Here is an 18176-nt window from a genome sequence, read left to right as displayed (position 1 = left end):
AGCCCTTGCAGGCAGTCTTTGCATGTTACTTTGGTGGCTCATTCCACACCAAGCCCTATGGCAATGAGCTCACTTTAACCATTTCATTGCTGCAGGAGCACCGGGGAGGGCTGTGCCCTCAACCAGGTTCCCGGCACAGCAGGGCTGTCAGTAATACACCTCTACGTACATAATGACCCCTCTTAGCATTCATTCCACCAGTCAGAAGGCATCTTGAGTGCTAAGTGAATACAATATATTAGAGAGATTGAAGTTCACTAGTACTATTGTACTAATATGACTTCTGCACCACAGAAAATGCCTACACATTTTTTCTTCAATCTTGGTCCTTTTGCTCTTGGGTCTAAAGTAGATAATCAGCAATGTCACTTCTCCTTTTTCGTTCCAGTTCCGTCAATGTGGCTTTGTCTTTAGATCTTTTTAGCACAACACCCTTTCCTAGTAGTTGCAACTGTTTCTTTAACCAGTATTGCAACCACCTCTCCTTTCTCATCTGGAAACCCTTTAAGGCAGGATTGGTGAGCTAGCATTGCTGCTCATTTTTTCAGGCATGTCTCAGCCAATACAAAATCATACTCGTGCTCATAAGCTCTCAGCTCTTCTGCCCTGTTTTTTTTGCATCACAGGAATAACTCAATGTGCAGAATAATAAAGACCCTGCACAAAGAATAGGCCTCTGAAGCTGCAGAGACCCCAAGCACATTAATTGCCAAGCCCTCCTCAACAATCAGTGGTGTCCTTATGGGTGCTATCAGGAAGATATCCAAGCACATCATCAATGGGGAGCAGCATCCAGTGCAATTAACAACTGTAATTGAAACTTGCTATCCCTTTGCACAACTGGGGGCAAAAAATTGTCAAGAACCTCAAGGTGCTGAGGCTCCCAGTATGGCCACATTAACTGGAGGTTTTGATCTGCAATGCTCCTGCCAAGTGTAGGGGTTAGGGTGATCATCAGTGCCCTAATGCTCTGCACAAAACAACAGGGCTGGGAGACACCACGGTTGGGATTTTTTGTTTTAGCTATCTCTTTCCAGGGGAAAAAAAAGGTAGGGCATTCCAGGTCACATTCAAACATCTGTAAAGGAGAGAGAGAGGTCGATGGGGCTAAAGGTTTTGACACCCTTTCCTGGGGATGAACAGATACTTAAGTTTTGCCTCATAGATAACAAAGCCAATGTGATTTGTACAGTAACTCACTCACCATTGTTGTATTTATCCAAGATTTCCCTTACCAAGCACACGTTAGCTGATCTGCGGAATATCCCTTCTTTGTTTAGACCTGAGGATAGGCAAACAATATTCATCACATGCAAACAAAACAATCATTTTAAGTCTTCCAGGCCTGGCTTTCCACCAGGCAACAATACCAGCAAGAAACCTTTACCCTGAGTTACGCAATAAAAAGTGTGGACCAGTTGTTTATTAGAATTCCATTCACTTTAGTGAGAAATTGTTGGGGGGAAAAATAAAGCTATCAATAATATTGTGTGCCTCCTGTAGTCTCTCAGTGTGTGTGGCACTGCATCCCATTAAAGAATCAATACATTTAATAGGGAGGAAAGGAAAAAAAGGATTTTTGGGTCAGGACCAGTTGACTCCCTCTGGGTTTCAGTACATTTCACTTACCATGCTCCTTGATGTAAGTGACTGTCTGCTCCATTACTAGTGGGATGGCCCTCTTTTCAGGATCTTTTGCTCTGAGCCTGAGTCAAAAGGCAAGATCCATTATTAAACATGGGGAAAACATACATGCCTACAAGTAAAAAGGGGACCACATAGCTGGTACTCAAGCAGAAACACTCTAGCTTGCCCATAGAGGATCAAATGCCCTCATTAAGCAGGAAATCCACACCACACAAATGCAGCAACTTTGATCAAGTACTCCCCAGCTACAAGCAAATACCAAAATGCACAGGGAGAGGAAAGTGGAATCAATATTCTAATCTTTAGCTAATGACAGTAGCAGACACTGCATGATGTTATAGGCATCAAACGAAAAACAGAATTGGTCTTGCTACCACAATTCCAAGACCCACTGAACTAAACCATGGAAAATGGAAGCCTCAGTGAGATATGCCGTTGCCCATGGAACTAGAACTCAGAGGAATCATTGCCGTACGAAAATGAAGACTAGATGGGATTAAAAGAATACCACTCACTATTAGGCAAAGGACAACAAAAACAAAGAAGTGTACAGTAAATACTTACGTTGGAAGATCGATACCAAACTGTTGGTGAGGCAGTTGCTTTGTTTGCACTGGTGGGACAGGTTTCTGTGCTGCACGGATAGTCTCATCAAACCTAAGAAAATAATGATCCAGCATGAAAGTGGGTAAGGGCAATGTGATTACCAGACAGAGCTACGGAAAAATGAAATCTCAGTATTTATTCAAATAAGGCCTTGGATCCCTTTTAACCTATGGCCAAACAAGACAACCTATTTGCACACAAGTCCTATTGTACAAAAATGGCAAGCCCAAAAGTAGAATACACAACCAACCAGCAAACAGACAGGGCATTCTTGCATAATTCCCACGAGCTGGTTAGAAAGCAGTGAAAGACACAACGATGCTGGAGGAACTCAGCAGGCCAGGCAGCATCCGTGGAGAAAAGCAGGCGGTCAACGTTTCGGGTCAGGACCCTTCTTCAGGACCTGAAGAAGTCCAGAGTCCTGAAGAAGGGTCCTGACCCGAAACCATTGACTGCCTGCTTTTCTCCACGGATGCTGCCTGGCCTGCTGAGTTCCTCCAGCATCATTGTGTTTTTCATCTAGATTCCAGCATCTGCAGTCCTTTGTTTCTCAGTTAGAAAGGAAGGTTGGAATTGGAAAACAGGTCACCAATCAACCTGTGCAGGTTAGAAAATGGGCTGAACTTGGAAATACGGGAGACAGAACAGAAAGGGGGGAGAAAAGACTACAGGCATTTCCAAATTCCAACATGCAGCAGTGTGGTGTAATTCAGCATGGAGTGGGGATGCTAGATAGGCGGTCAGGGAAAGAGGCCAATCAGAATGGGAGATAATTATCTCCACTCATGCCTTCACCAAGCTCACCTGGTCCATGAGATGCACCCTCCCCATCCCAACTCATTCTACCATAATCCCTATTAATCCCATCCTTAAAAAAGATACTTGACCCCTATCTTTGCCAACTATGGCCTCATCACTAGCCCTTCCCTCTTCCAAGTCCTTGAGTATGTTGTAAGACCTTGAATTCATATGCATCCTCCCCAAAAATCCTTGTTTGAATCCCTCCAATCAGCTTTCCTCCACTGCCACAGTACAGAAAAAGTAATGAATCAGATACAATTTGATTGTGACAAAGGTTCTCCCTCCTGCAGTCTTTGGGACCATTAAACCCGCTGCTGCCTCTAACTCTTCTCCACTGCCAGCCAGCTGGCTATGACTACACTTGCCTGGTTCCACTCTTACCCAACCAGTCTCAACTAAAGCAGCAATAGCTTTTCTTCCCCCATGCTTACCTTTACTTCTTGGTGTCCCATTTTTCATTTATACATGAGCCCTAGGCAACATCACCCTAAAATACTTTCAGTTTCCAAACATGTGGACAACATGCAGCTCTACATCACCATCACCACCTCCAAACTGTCACATTGTTTGTCAGACATTGAGTACTGGCTGTGAAGAATTTCCCTTGCCTTTATTCCCCATTGCATTCTTAGCCCTTTTTTTTGACTCAATTTAAAAGTGAACTAGACCATTAGCACTTCCTAGGTGGGCTTCAAAACCACAAAAATCACACTTTCACCAAAGCCCCCTATTTACACCTCTGCAACATCATATAACAGCTCAAGTGCTCTGAAATTTTCAACCATGCTTCGTTGCCTCAAGGTTTGGTTATTTCAGATTGTCCCTGGCTTAAGTCCCTCATTCTACTCTGCAAAATTATCCATACTGTACTGCCAGTGTCCCAAGTCACACTAAGCCCCATTCATCCATCGTCCTGTGCTTACTGAACTACATGGTTCAGTTGAGCAATGCTTCAGATTTAAATGTTTTTGAACATCTGCTGTCTTCACCTCTGTCCCTCTAATGTCCTTTACCACCCCCCCCATAGTCTTCCAAAGCATCAAACATTCCTCTAATCCCCAATATAAACTACTTCGTCATAAATGCTCGCCCTTTCCTTTAAATGCTGGAATTCACTTCCTAGATCTCCGATTCCCTACTTCCCTTCCTGCTTTAAAAAATGCTCCATTTAATTTCTGATCTGTCTTAACATCCCCAACATCAACATTCAGCACTGAGCTACAAAGTTCCATTGAAGCAAACCCTGAGAAATCTTATTACCTTAAAGCCATTAAATAAATACTGTTGACGAAAGGACTTATAAATATTACCCTAACCCCAACCTGCAGTTGGTTGATCAGAGTTAAGACTATCTGCTTGTCCATTATCACTCACCAGACACTGATTCATGATTTGCAGTCAACAGGAGCTGCTCACAGTTACCAGCGACCCATGAAAAAATCTCTGGCTTCCTTTGCCTGGTTCGCTGGGTGGGAACTTGGCAGGAGAGGCCAGACTTGTCCACATGAGCAAGGCACTGAACATTGGGGTAGGACCAGAACAAGTCATGCCCACAAAACCTTTGTGGAAACTTTGATAGACAGCCAAAACACAACCCCTGTGCATATTTTGTAAAAAAAAAAATTTTCTTCGTAAAACAATTTAAAATTCTCCTTTTTTTTCCAGAACAAAAGCCTCAGTCCCTTATTGTAGTTCTCTCTTGAAATGAATGGGGTGGACCTCCCACTTCAAGTCCAACACAAGCTGCTCAGGTAGATTCTTCCATCTGAAGCAGTAGGGAATACCCACAACTTTGTGCTCAAAACAAGGAGTCCAATATCGAAGCACAGCCAGGGGCCAGGGGAAGGGAGAGGGGAAGCAGATTGCTGACTGCAACTTTGAGACTCCACATTTGTGCAAAAATGCCATTATTGGTCAGCGGGGAAACTCAGCAGTTAGAAGGGTAATTGATGATATGCTCTGCAAAACCTGGGCCATTATATTTATACGACAGGTTCTCTTGTGAAACATGGAATGAAATGTTTAATAAATGCTCAAAAAACAACAGAAAAATTAGGCTCTCTCCTAAAAGACAATATGATCATAATACCTCTGCCAAAATGTCCCTGGACCAGCTTTGGCAATGTGGAAATAAACAGAATATTCTCATCAGGTGCATGATTTTCCTGGACTTACTTCTTCACGCATCCTGGGATCACCATTCGATCACATTTCAAGAAATGTTCAAGTTCGCCCAAATGATTCATGTACAAGATTTTCCTGCCAAACTTCATGCTGGAACAGGAGGTGAAGTGGAGAGAAAAAAAAAGTTGAAACAGAAGATGCACAAGTGAGATTGCTGCATTGTTTGCCAGATCTCTCCACTCACAGGTTCATTATTTCACTCCAGACTCTGACTCACTTGCAAAATTATGATGGGGATAAAACAGAATTAGATCTATCTAAAGGGCTAAATGCCCCACATAAAGTGGCTCCCAATGCTGCTGCTCAGGAAATTCAATCAGCAACCTTTGCACCCGTGTAGTGGCCTTTCTTCATTGGAGTCTAGGCAGAGGATAGAGTTTGGTTTTGTACTCCTTGGAGTTTAGAAGAATGAGGGGGTGACCTTACTCAAACATACAAGATCCTAACAAGGCTTGATGAGGGAGATGTTGAGATGTTTCCGCTAGTGGGAGAGTCATGAACAATGGAATACAACTACAAAATAAGGGGCTAGTTACATAAAACTGAGGTGTGCAGAAACGTCTCTCAGATGGCAGTGAATCTCTGGCATTCTCTGTCCCATGGGTGGAGGAAGCCAGATCATTAGATATATTTAAGGTGGAGATGGATAAATATTTGAAAGATCGAGGAATTAAGGGTTATGAGGAATCAGCACAGAAGAGGAATTGAGGCCAGCATAGACTGGCCATGATCATATTGAATGATGGGTCAGGACTGAGAGGCCAAATGGCCTACTTCTGCTTCTATTTTGTGTTCTTGAGAGTCTGGATAATGTGCGCCATTGAGAATCCACACGAACACGCGCTTACAAGAGTACAGACAGAATGCTTGACTGTGCAGTGTCATCAAGTGTATACTCATGCACCTGCACACAAGCGAGCATAGGGGAGCAGAGGATATGAATGCACAAATGTGCGTGGCAGGAAAAGGGAGAATATGTGCATGCCTGACTGAATGGGCACAAAAGGGAGGGAGGCAGCGCCCAAAGGAGCCTCACCCAAAAGGGAGGCTGCCGCACAAAAGCAGTGAACGGATAGGAAAAACGAATTTGGAAGAGGTGGTAGAAGAACCTAAATAGGGAGCTAGGGTTCACATGTATAACTATGTTTGACAGAAGGCTATGCTACCATGAAAGGAACAGGTGGTTTATTGCAGTCATCCAATCAAGATATTTACTTTCTTGCCCTAGGAACACAACTGTTTTCCACTTTCTAAATGCTCTGACAACAAAGATCAGTGATAAGGAGCGAAAAATTAATAATTTTGCATTTTTTCCCCCAACACAAACATCACCCGACCTGAACTGACCTGATTATGGGTTTGAAGACGACAAGGAGTGCCTTGATGAACCTGGTGGGGTGGACAATGTAGAGAGCTTTTATGTTCTTCTTGTACCTGTGTGTAAAAAGAGGGGCCCAAATTTAATTCACTATTTATTCTTTTCAGGATTCTGATTCTACAGAGATCAGTTCATCAATTTAATAGTTTATCCCTCAACACCAGAGGAAACATCAGCATGCATCCTGATTCCACCTTCAGGGGATTGGGGTGGTGAACAAATCATAATGTCTAACAGTGAGGTGAAAGAATTCTTGATCTTAATGTTGGGGATAGACAATGATGTTCCCTATGAAGCCATATTAAATATTGATTAATATAAAGCACTCTTGATGAAGTTTAATGGAAGCCATCAGTAACCCTCAATTTACATTTGGATTGTCTGGAATTTACTGAACTAAACAAAATTCTGTTCAATACCTACCATGTGTTCGGGTCTACCAAGTGCAAACTTTGGACCCACAGACTTCATCCAGTAACATCAATTTCTTTTATTTGGCCTTTAAAGTCCTTGTCAGTTCTTTTCACTTTATACAATTTTGTTCAAGGCTGATTAAAACTTCATCTCATCTCTAACCCTTCAGGTGTGTTGAATCTGGACTAAGGACACCCTCTGAGTGGTTTATTTAGACCAAATGGGAAGCAAACTTCATTACAGTAATCATGAATCAACCAATACTGCTTCTAAAGGACAAGTTCAGAATTTCCAAAATCTGAAATATGGTGGCATGAAGTTAGGAGTGTAGAAAATGAAAGGTAATCAATGGGGAATACTACAGAAAGTCATGCTATTACTGGGTGTGGGGAGGGCTTGGAGGGAGTAGGTCATCTCAGACTCCAGGGAGAGGTGGGCAAGTAGTCTACGTGTTTTCTCCCCACACGTCCCTGCTACAAAGCTTCAGTATGTGTACTTGCTTCACACGGTGAAACCTGACATCAAATACACTCCTCTGAGTGGCCTTTAGTGAACTTGAAAGAATACTTTAAAACTTTATTTATAAATTTTTAAAAAATGTTATTTACAGCATGGTAACAGGCCCTTCCGGCCCAACGAGTCCACACCGCCCATTTTAAACCCAAATTAACCTACCCGTATGTCTTTGCAATGTGGGAGGAAACCGGAGCACCTGGAGGAAACCCACGCAGACACGGGAGAACGTATAAACTCCTTACAGACAGCAACGGGAATCGAACCCCGATCGCTGGCGCTGTAATAGCGTCGCGCTAACTGCTACGCTACCATGCCGCCCCTAAACAGCAGAATAACAGGCCTTTCTGGCCCAACAAACCCACACCGCCCAATTACACCCACGTTGACCTACTCATCCATACGTCTTTCGAATATGGAAGGAAACCAGAGCACCCGGAGGAAACCCATGCAGTCACTGGGAGAATGTATAAACTCCCTACAGACAGCAGCAGGAATTTAACCTCGATCGCTGCCGCTGTAAGAGCTAATCACTATGCTATTATGCCGTACTGTGGAGAAAATATCATTCATGTGTGAGCCTTGTCAGAACGCTTCTTGACCCATAGGACATCTCAGCCAAGTTGGGGCAGCCCATGTGTTGTGAAGGGTTTACTTTGTGGCTATGCACAAGACTCCTTGCAAATCACAGAATGGTTACAGCATAGAAAGGGACTATTCAACCCATCAAGTCTATACCAGCATTTAAGAATAATACAGCTTGTCCCATTCTCCTGCCCTGTCTCCATAGCCTTGCAAATTCTTTCCTTTAAGATGCCTACCCAGTTCCTGTTTCAATTCTGCAAATGAACCTGCTCCTTCTACAACTCCTGCAACCCTGACAACTTGCCGTGTAAAAACATTTCACCTCATGGCACAGCTAGTAGTGCTGTTACCTCACAGCCCATGTTCAATCCTGACCTCCAGTGCTGTCTGTGTGGAGTTTACAAATTCTTTCTGTGACATCACTAAAAAAAGAAATCCCTTCCCTAATCCAGTTGAGGAGGTGTAGGATTAATAAACTATAACTGTATTCATATCTTAAGATGGATGAGAATTATGGCTGCTCGAAATACTGATTTAAAAAGTGTCCTTCAGGCCAGAACAGCCACACCACTGCTTACCTGGGCTGGGTGCTGTGTGGTAATTGCTGTGTCTGGAACTAATTGGATTCCCATTATGCTTGACTATGGAGATGATGGGAAATGGGACGGCTGTCTCAAACAATGAAGGTGATACCTGCCTTTGTCTCACCCGATTGCAAAACGATTAGCTGAACCTGGGGTGTGAGGCTGCTCTTTGTCCATCCGCAGTAGCCCTTTGTCCGTTTCCTGCTCAACCAAGAACTCCGCCACCTGACTCATTAAAGTGTGCGTGACAATACCTGTATAAATCTCTGTCTACCCCTTTGTACTGAGAGAGCTCGGAAAGCGACTCTTAGTGAGTGCTGAAGAGAATTCTCCTAGCGGTGCACTGCTAATAAAGGTATTTGTTCGAATCGACCTCGTGGCACTGTGTTACTTACAGCGGACAGAAGGGAAAAATTAATTTCAGGACGACACAGTGACCAAGATCATTTGCCGCATTCTGTGGAAAATAGCAAATGCAATACTGGCTGAGAGTCTCTGAATTGTTTGCCTCAGTTGTAGTCTTCAACAACTGAGCCAGCAGAGCAGTCCAAGTCTATTTTAAACTTTGAATCTGGTTTCGTTAAGTACGGTACAATAATTTTGAAGAGGCAAAAATGGAACTATTGTCAAGTTTTAAATTAGTTCAATAATATTGTCCCTGACTGTGTAAAAGGGCACGAGGTCAAGTTTCATCCCAGAAATGTATCCTTAAATAGCTTGCACATCCTGCCAGCCAGTTTCTCCTTTCTCAGCAAGTTCCCATGATACCTTAAGGGTTCCTTAAGGGTTAAATTTCTACTACATATTGGAAAATCACTCACCACCAGCTCATAGATTCCCATCCATTAAAATTAAGGGACACCGATCAGATCACAAACATAGGGCTGGAACTTTTTGGGGAATTTCACAATGTAAAGGCCATCTAATTTAGATTTCCACACAGACAAGGAAGTCCCTAACTTGCTGACCAAATTTCACTGGCTATTCTCTGATGCCCGGAGTTATTAACATCACAAAGGTAAACATGTAACCAAGGCTATCAGCAGAACAGTAGTGAGGGAGCCCTGCGCTGTCAGATGATGGCCATTAGGGTGAGATATTAAAATGAGATCCTGCTTTGCCTGTTGAAGTAGATTCCAAGTATCTTGTAGAGATTCAAAATGTTCAGCACAATTGACTACTTCCTTCAAAAGCATAGAAATCTATGTTGAGAACAAAGATGTGAAAAAGTGAGCAAACTGCTGAACTTTCTCCTCACATTGTTACCGATCAGCACTAGTTCTTAAATGAAGCAGCCAATTGAGCCGACTTTGAAGCACCACATTACACAATGAAACATTATGTGAAATAAAAGCAGCTTATGAGAAAACACTGTTCCAAATAACACTTTGCATAGGCATCACCTCCAAACCCCACTAAATGTCACCTGTACCTTGCACACCTACTGCCAAATCTTCTTCCTCCAATCCAATGACTGGGTAGGGGCCCTTAGATAGCAAGAATGAAAGGTGCAAACTAATCTTACCGAATGCACTAGTTCATTTTGCCAGATTCAATTTAATCAGACAACTGGAGGAATTCACTTGCTAAACTTGGTACATCAGTATTCCCAGACACTCAACAGTTATATTCATGTGCACACGAGACAATTGTGCTAGTTTCATCAAAATGATCTCACATTATCTCACTTACTTCCTGTCAAACTCCCTGTAGGCTTCTAGCAACCAGCTGAATGAAGGTTTATTCTGACTGGTGAGTCCGTAATGAAAGTATACAACTGAGTAGTCGCTCTCAACGTATTTATCCAGTGTGTGCTTCAGGTATCTAGTGACAGGGAAAGAGAAACAAACTCAGAACTACTCAAAACCCAGTACCATAAGCATTAATGCACTAATTAATATGCTCTAAGCTCCACAATTGAATTTAAGATTGAGACCAAAACAAAATACTCTGCATAGGCACCATTTATCTTTTAACCGAAATAAAGTGCAGACCATTGAAATCCAATGGAAATCCCATACAAGATGCCTTAGGAAATTATCCTGGACCATTTCAATAAAATGGTTTGGTTCCTAGCACCAAAACTGCCTCTTTGCGACAACTTCAAAGGGGCAACCAGATGGTTGATGTAGAAAGTAACAAGATACCTACTTTTTTTTACACCAGTGGGAGATATTTCAATAGTTCTAAAGCATAGTAGAAAGCATTTTACTGCCAGCTCTGACCTGGGCAGTACCAAATCTTAACCTTAAAATATCCAAAATTGTGGCTCTCTTTTCTTCTGGCATTAGCAAGTCGTTGAAAATAAAAATGGGAAATAAAATTCAAGGGTGAATTGCAGGGATTTAAAATCAGATCCAACAGGAATGTGGAAGGCACTTCCAAAATAACTGCGTTTAAAGATGAACACGATGGCCATGAGATACTGTTACAGGATCACACAGCTAATGAGACTTGTCGATTAACCCTGACAGTGGGTCAAACAATGTCTACAGAAAGTGGTAACAGTACACCTTTGAGGATGGGAGTGTTGATCCCTCTGCCATCTTAAGCTCTTCAAAGAACTCTCAAAAAAAAAATCCAACTCTCTACACCAAAATAATCAGTCAGGGCCCCAGTCATAAGGAAACTTGGCTGTTCGTTTAGATTTGGCTCACTGTCTCAAATAGTATCATTAATTCTCAAAAAACAATCAACATCTTTTCAGGGGGCACAAACATTAAATCAACCACTGATTCACATTTCATTTTATGATGGGGTGATTATTGTAACGCTACTGAGTCTTCTACTCAACAGATTTTTTTTCTCTGATAAGGTGCTACAAGCACTAGCCATCTTCAGGCAAGAAGCCATTCAACAAAACCAAGGCTAAGTGGTGCGCCCTTAGGAAACCCATGAACACAAAACGGGCAATGCGTGGGGAATGTTGAAATGTCAGCCCCTCTCAGAGCAACCCCAAATTCCCCAACGTATTGTTATCTGGGTGTGTTGGTTTTTATACAGGGTGGTCGAAAGTGAGGTTTGTTTTCAAAGTTTTCAAAAATAATGAAGTTATCCTGCAAATATTTTTCTTTTGTCTTTTCATTAGCTCTTCACTTTAATCTCTGACCCCCCAACATCATTAGTTAAGCAACTCAGTACTGTCCCAAACTTTCAGAAAGACTGGTGATGACCTGGTTGAAGCCATGCATCGATTCAACTTTCTGAGCAGAATCTGCCTTGGCAAAAAAGAAATGCTCCATTTATAGTGGAACCTGCCTCCATTCACCTCAGTTTAGGAACAGAGCCAACCTACAGTGGAGGGAATGAGCGAGTCCATACAGGTGGTGCATTGGTTCATTATTCATCCAAAAAGTTCCGATATTCCAATGTGTGCAGCATCTGTATAATGATATCAGGGAAATGATCGGGTAAGAGAATATTTATAGGTGTTCTGCAATAAGTAACCCCTGCAGTGCCCTCACCTGCAGGTCACAATTATAATGCTTGGCTGCCAAACTGCACTAAGGGAGGCCCTGGAAGTGCAATTTCATTGCATTCTGAAATCCTGATTCATTTTATTTCCCTTTAGGAAATGGAGTTTTACACAGCTAAATAACACTTGAAATCTTTTGGCAAACTCACTGAAGCAGTTTTGTGTGGTCCAACTGGTGACTGGGAGGCATCCGACAAGCACTGAACACAATCACCTTCCTACCATAGTTATCATCTCCTGTAGGAACAGAATTAAGAAGTCAGTTCATTTGGGAGAAAGTCAGTGCTTTCCCCAGTAACTTAAGGCTGAGGAAATGTGCAGCTTCCCAGTTAACAGTTTACGGAGCACTTCACTACATGTCAAAATATTGAGGTTTTCTTACTGCCTTGTTAATTTACTGAAGTCTCAAAGGCAAAGACATTTTTAAGGCATAACACACTCTGACCTTCACTTCCAGTATCCTGACTCGACCAAAATCCTCCAAACTGCTCTGGCTTGCTTAACAGAAATATTGCATAGAAACAATTTAAGACTATTAACAATGGGAAAAATATTCAAGTTTCAGCAAAGAGATTAATTTGGGGAGAAGTTAGACAAGTAATGAGAGAAATTGGAACAGAGGAACAATGTGATTGGAATGGATAAAGTAGGCTGGGAGGAGACTTAAATGGTACATTAACAACAGCATGGACCAGGGGCTTGAATGACCCATTTCTGTCCTGTACCTTCCATGAAATTCTTTGCAAAGTCTAAAATACTTCTTTTCCCCACCTGCAACGTGAAGGACAAGCTTTTGGCCAAAACAATTTAAAACATGGGAGGCAGGGGATCTATAAAACTCTCATAATATAGGTCCAACCAATAAGTTAGTTATGGCTGTGGAAGTAGGATTATCGTCACAGCCTGTCAGACTGTTAATCAGACTCCAAATCTTGTCTAGAAGACTCAAAGGTTGAGGCAAACTACTGCCCACATCAGTTGCTTGACTAACCAAGTAAGTATTTGGAGGAAGGTAATGTAGCAATTTGAATTTGCAGCAAGAATCTATTTTTTTTTAAAAAATCATCCTCAATCTTGTACGAACTCCAGCAGAGAAGATCATCTCTTAGGCAATAACAAAGAGGCAAGACGGTTATATGTATTTCTACAGTTCAGGTTGCAACTACTGATAGAAACTACCAGAAGAGCACTCATTAATATTCCTTCATTTCAATACTAAAAACCCAACAAACAAAGTGTTAATTCAAAAATGATTCTGTTGAGTATTCCTTACCCTTCCTTTGCTCCCTGAGGATAAGGACATACATGTTCATTTTTAGTCTGTGCACCAACAGGTTAACATACTTACAGATCAGAACTATTGCACAGCACCCACCTGCTACCTCCACAATTTGACGTCTTGCAATGTCATAGAATGGATCATCCCACTTCAGATTCGGAGGAGGATCAACAACCTCAGGTGTGCACTCTTTGTCTAGTTAAGATTAAGAGAATACTTAATGTTTAAACAAGCTGTGTCAAATCTCCATTTTATTAAATATATGCTTTATTACAACATGGAAGAGGACGTGCTGTGCTCCAAGTATTTATCATGCTGCATAAGTAAACACAGGTAGAATTCATACAGCCATCAGTTTAGATTCTAGACATCTCCTGGAGAGTTCTTGGCTTTTCTCTCTTAATATTCTCTTGAAATTTGAATTTAATAGAGAGGAGGTCTGTTGGACTTGTAATCAAAGTGATGTAACTGCACACATTTCTTATCTTCCCATGTCACAATGTGATATTACACATATCTCATTTGCAGAACTGCAGCAAATCAGCACTCTTTGGGCAGTGAAGTAAATGGACAAGAATTAATATGGAGAAAATGAAATCATTTTTATACAATTTGTATAACAATACAATTTGTATAAAAATTGTACACTATTTTATACTATTTAAATACCTAATTTTAAAAATAATGTAGACATTTGCACTTGAATCACCAAGGTACAAAAGACAGACCAAGTGCAATTAAATAGGGTTAGTACAGATGGGAACTTGATGGCCAGTATGGGCATGGTGGGCCAAAGGGCCTGTTCCTGTACTCAACAACAGTATAAATGACAAATGATTAAACACATTTGTAAATTGATCTTGTGTAATTATATCAGTTATTTGGTGCTCTTGGCATCTCAAAAGACTGGACATAAAATTCCTATTATTTCAAAAACCAATTATTTAGTTTTATGAAAAACATCTGAAGTGATCAAGTAGAACTCTTTAAAAAATAAGCTACAAATTCTGTCATTGCTGATGTGCACTCCTTCCTCATTTACACATCATTGCAAGGACCTTTGAAGTAGCTTAAACTCTGACTCAACATGGGTAATACCAGAGAACTACTAGTATCTTAAACACTGTCAAAACAGAGTAATTCTAACCTCTGCCTGATCTTCAGCAGGAAAGCAAAGTCTGAAGAAAGTTCATCAGAAACAAAAGTTTAGAAGCAATCGGGGTATTTCCTGGGATTGGAAGAAACCTCATGTTTTAGGAAGTTAGTGAAATGTGAGATGGCACACTGGTGCAGCAAGCTGCTGCTGCACAGCTCCAGTCACCTGTTTTCAATCCTGACCTTGGGCACTGTGCCTGGTTTTTGCACATTCTCCCCATTACCACTAGTTTTCTCTGATTACTCTGCTCTCCATACAAATCCTAAAGATGTGCTGGTAGGTTAATTGGGTTCCATAAATCACCCCTAGCGTAGGCGGGTGGCAGGAGAATAAGGGGAAGTTAATTGGTAAGTAAGGAAGAATAGGATACAGGGAAATAAGTGGGGGAATGAAACCGATGCGAATGCTCCAAGAACTGGCACAAAGGCAATGGGCCAAATAGCCTCTTTTTGTGTGTCTTAAGGAAGTAGGAGTCACATCACTCTGTGCGGTTTCCTGGAACTTGTTAAGATTGCCTTCCAGGATTAGAGGGGAATTTCCTTAGGGTTTTTAACCCCTCTTAGAAAACTTTATTCCTCAGAATAGTATAACTAATTCTGCGCAGAGGTTGCAGATGGCCTGGCTAAGATAAAATTGATGCTCCATTTGGATTTTCTTGCTCCATTAGATTATATCAAGGCACAATGTTTTAAAAGAAACAATTCTTTTTCCACAAATGATTCTTATTGTCTCTGGGTATTTGTAGTCCTCAATACTATACTGCATAAAACACTACAAGTGTCAGGCTATTTGACCATAGAAGGACAGACAAATCCAGTCCTACTCTCCTCCTCCTAAAATGTATAGACATCCTCCAAGAGACAAGAATCAGGAACTCTGAACATAGTTTTCTCCTCCTTGCTCCAGCATTCCCAGAAGAAATCTCACTGGTCAAGACAACAGCTCCCTCCAGTATGGAGTACATATCCTCCTTGGCCACATCTGGTCTCCAGGGTTACCGTTTGGAGAATGACCACATTAGAGTGAGCCAGAGGATCATGACACATTCACCTGTCCCACAGGGTAATCTCTGAGATGCTAGGCCAGCACATTCTTGCAAAATCCACCCCATGAAGCAGGTGTTCCTCTTCCAGAAGGTGTACACACTACCTTGTTCCTTGAGCTGGCCATCTCGTCCTGCCTATGTGTCTCAACCAGGGTGCAAGGTCAAAGCCAGACTCCCAAAACAGACACTATTCTGAGCTCTGTCTCGGCTAGAGATTACCTGGTGTGCAGAGAAAAAGAATTAAGGATGTTCTCAAAGCCTCCTTAAAATAATGTAATATACCCAGCGACTTATGAGATTCCCTGGTCCAAATAGTTCAAAAGGGAGAAACATTCGAGCCAGCACTGAGAACAGAATTCATTCTCAGGTGCACAAAACAAAATTGCCCAGTATATATGGCGGAAATAGTGGACCACCTCCCAAATTATCCATCAAACATCTCCTGACCCACCTGCATCAGAGGCTGCAGGTTCCACATTGGCCCCTTCAGCCATCTCAGACCCTACAGGGGTGGAGAGGAAGCAAGTCGTTCTTGATCCAAGGAACTGCCAGAGATGGCTTACAAACATAATTTTGTTTTGGTCTCTCACACGACCACAGGTTATATTAAATGACTTTTCTTACCTTTCTTCTTATTTAAGAAGAGTTTGCATAAACAGGTGCAAAATATACAATCAAATGGCATTCTACAGTTGGTAGATTAGTTGGTGGGTGGTAGTTTAGGGCCTTATGACATTGTAGGATTGGCCTTCTAGACTGACAGACCAAAGAGCCAATCAGAGATAGACACATGCAAATGATGTCACAAAAGACAAAATTAGCCTCTGAACTTCTGTCTTAAATAATTAATTTTTACAAGAAGCAGGAAGTGAGAAATCCTTTCAACAGCAGAATGAAAGATGAAACCGAAACCCTACAACAATTAAAATAAGGTAACGTGGGAATGATTAATTTGGTTCGAAGAAAACCACAACAGAACACAAGTGTTAAAATTCATAAAGGAGGTTTTAGGTGTTGAATTATGAAGCACGGGACTTAAAAGGCTAAGTTGTGCAGAGTTCTTTGAAGACTCTTGGAAACTGCCAATAAACTTCTCTAACAGTCTTATTGACAGTTGACATTTTTAATTGCTGACTGCTAGAAAAGTTAGTATATGTACTTCATCATTTTCATGTGCATTTTAATTCATATTTTCTTTGACTTAATTTGATCCACTTCATGACAAACTAGTAAGCCAACACAAATGGCACTCATCAAATCATTCTCAGCAAAAGTTGCTGCTCAAGGAGATATTGTTGCTGATTGGCAGTTTTGAGTGGGTTGAAAGGGCTGGCTAACTGCGAAGTATGAATCGTTGCAGTGAAAGCTTCCACATTCTCCTCGCCACAACATTGTTGTTTAATCAATAACTTGGTTTCTGATAGTTCCCCAAATCCCTAAACTTTTCTCAGGTTTGTTTTTCTCCTAGTCTTCTAAATAATGCACTGACTCTTCATTGGGTACAGTCCTGCGGAAGTGGGGTCATCACAGAAGTTCCTGTGTACACAGAGATGACCAAGCTGTTGGACAGCTAGGCATCTGTTAGAAGTGTTTAAGACTAAAGTAAACCTTCAACTACAGACATCACTGGAAGGCCAAACCCAATTTATGTATCGTACATCTTGCAGTATTCATACAGTTGCCTGATGATCCTCTGGAAGCATCAAAATTTTGATCACTAACTAACTTTAAACTGCAGATGAAGCCTTTGCTTCTGTATGTCTGTTCACAAATAGGTACAGGTGGATGATTTTAAAAGATTTGTGTTTATGCAGCGCCTCTCAAGATCTTAAGACAAGTCAAGATAGATAAAATTGTATTTTATGAATGAGAGATGTAATCCAGGAAATAGGGCACCCAAAATGTACATAGATCCAATGTGATAATGTCCAAATAATCTATTTTAATGATGTTGGTTGAGGGATAAATATTGGTCAGGATAGAGAGCGAACTTTCCTTTTCATCTATATAGTGCTATGGGATCTTTTATGCTCACCCAAGAGCAGAAAGGCCCTTAATTTAACATCTCATTCAAAAGACACCTCCGACAATGTTGTATTCCCTTTATGACGCAATGGAACGTTACCCTAGATCTTTGTGCTCATGTGCCTGGAGTGGGACTTGATGCCACAATTTTCTGACTAAGAAGACAAGACTATAGTCCACAGAGCCAGAGTTGCTACTGGGTAAGTCTGCCTGTAGACTTAAATGAGATTGGACAGTAAGGTAGGTGCTGATTAAGCCTGGAGAATGAAGTCTTCATGTTAGGCTGGATTATGGTTCCTAAGCTTGGCATAGAAATAAAATTGTGGTTATTTGGGAGTTACTGAACTTGGCTGCTGCTATATTGAGAGTCTGAGAAGGCTTGACTTGGGAAAACAACTTGGACAATGCGAGGTCAGAGTAATATATCTGTGACAATCTACAATGGATTTTACCTTGGTTTGCAACATCTAGCTGGAAACTGTAG

General features: G+C 41.5%; 1 protein-coding gene across 3 annotated transcripts in view; it reads right to left on the bottom strand.

Moving 5' to 3' along the window:
- Nucleotides 1-18176, bottom strand: part of arhgap1 (Rho GTPase activating protein 1) — a 50451-nt gene that overhangs the window by 11996 nt on the left and 20279 nt on the right. For all 3 annotated transcript variants that reach the window (XM_052029652.1, XM_052029650.1, XM_052029651.1), the window contains exons 3-10: nucleotides 13563-13661; nucleotides 12337-12424; nucleotides 10405-10536; nucleotides 6586-6672; nucleotides 5230-5328; nucleotides 2212-2304; nucleotides 1630-1706; nucleotides 1205-1282 (exon numbers count right to left, since the gene is read on the bottom strand). In XM_052029652.1, the coding sequence (XP_051885612.1) occupies nucleotides 1205-1282; nucleotides 1630-1706; nucleotides 2212-2304; nucleotides 5230-5328; nucleotides 6586-6672; nucleotides 10405-10536; nucleotides 12337-12424; nucleotides 13563-13661 (753 nt within the window). The remainder of the gene's footprint in view (nucleotides 1-1204; nucleotides 1283-1629; nucleotides 1707-2211; nucleotides 2305-5229; nucleotides 5329-6585; nucleotides 6673-10404; nucleotides 10537-12336; nucleotides 12425-13562; nucleotides 13662-18176) is intronic.

Source organism: Pristis pectinata, chromosome 14 (genome assembly GCF_009764475.1).
Source record: "Pristis pectinata isolate sPriPec2 chromosome 14, sPriPec2.1.pri, whole genome shotgun sequence".
In the NCBI taxonomy this organism is placed as follows: Eukaryota; Metazoa; Chordata; class Chondrichthyes; order Rhinopristiformes; family Pristidae; genus Pristis; species Pristis pectinata.
The sequence above is the reverse complement of the archived record's forward strand: the minus strand, read 5'-3'. Positions and strand labels throughout refer to the sequence as shown.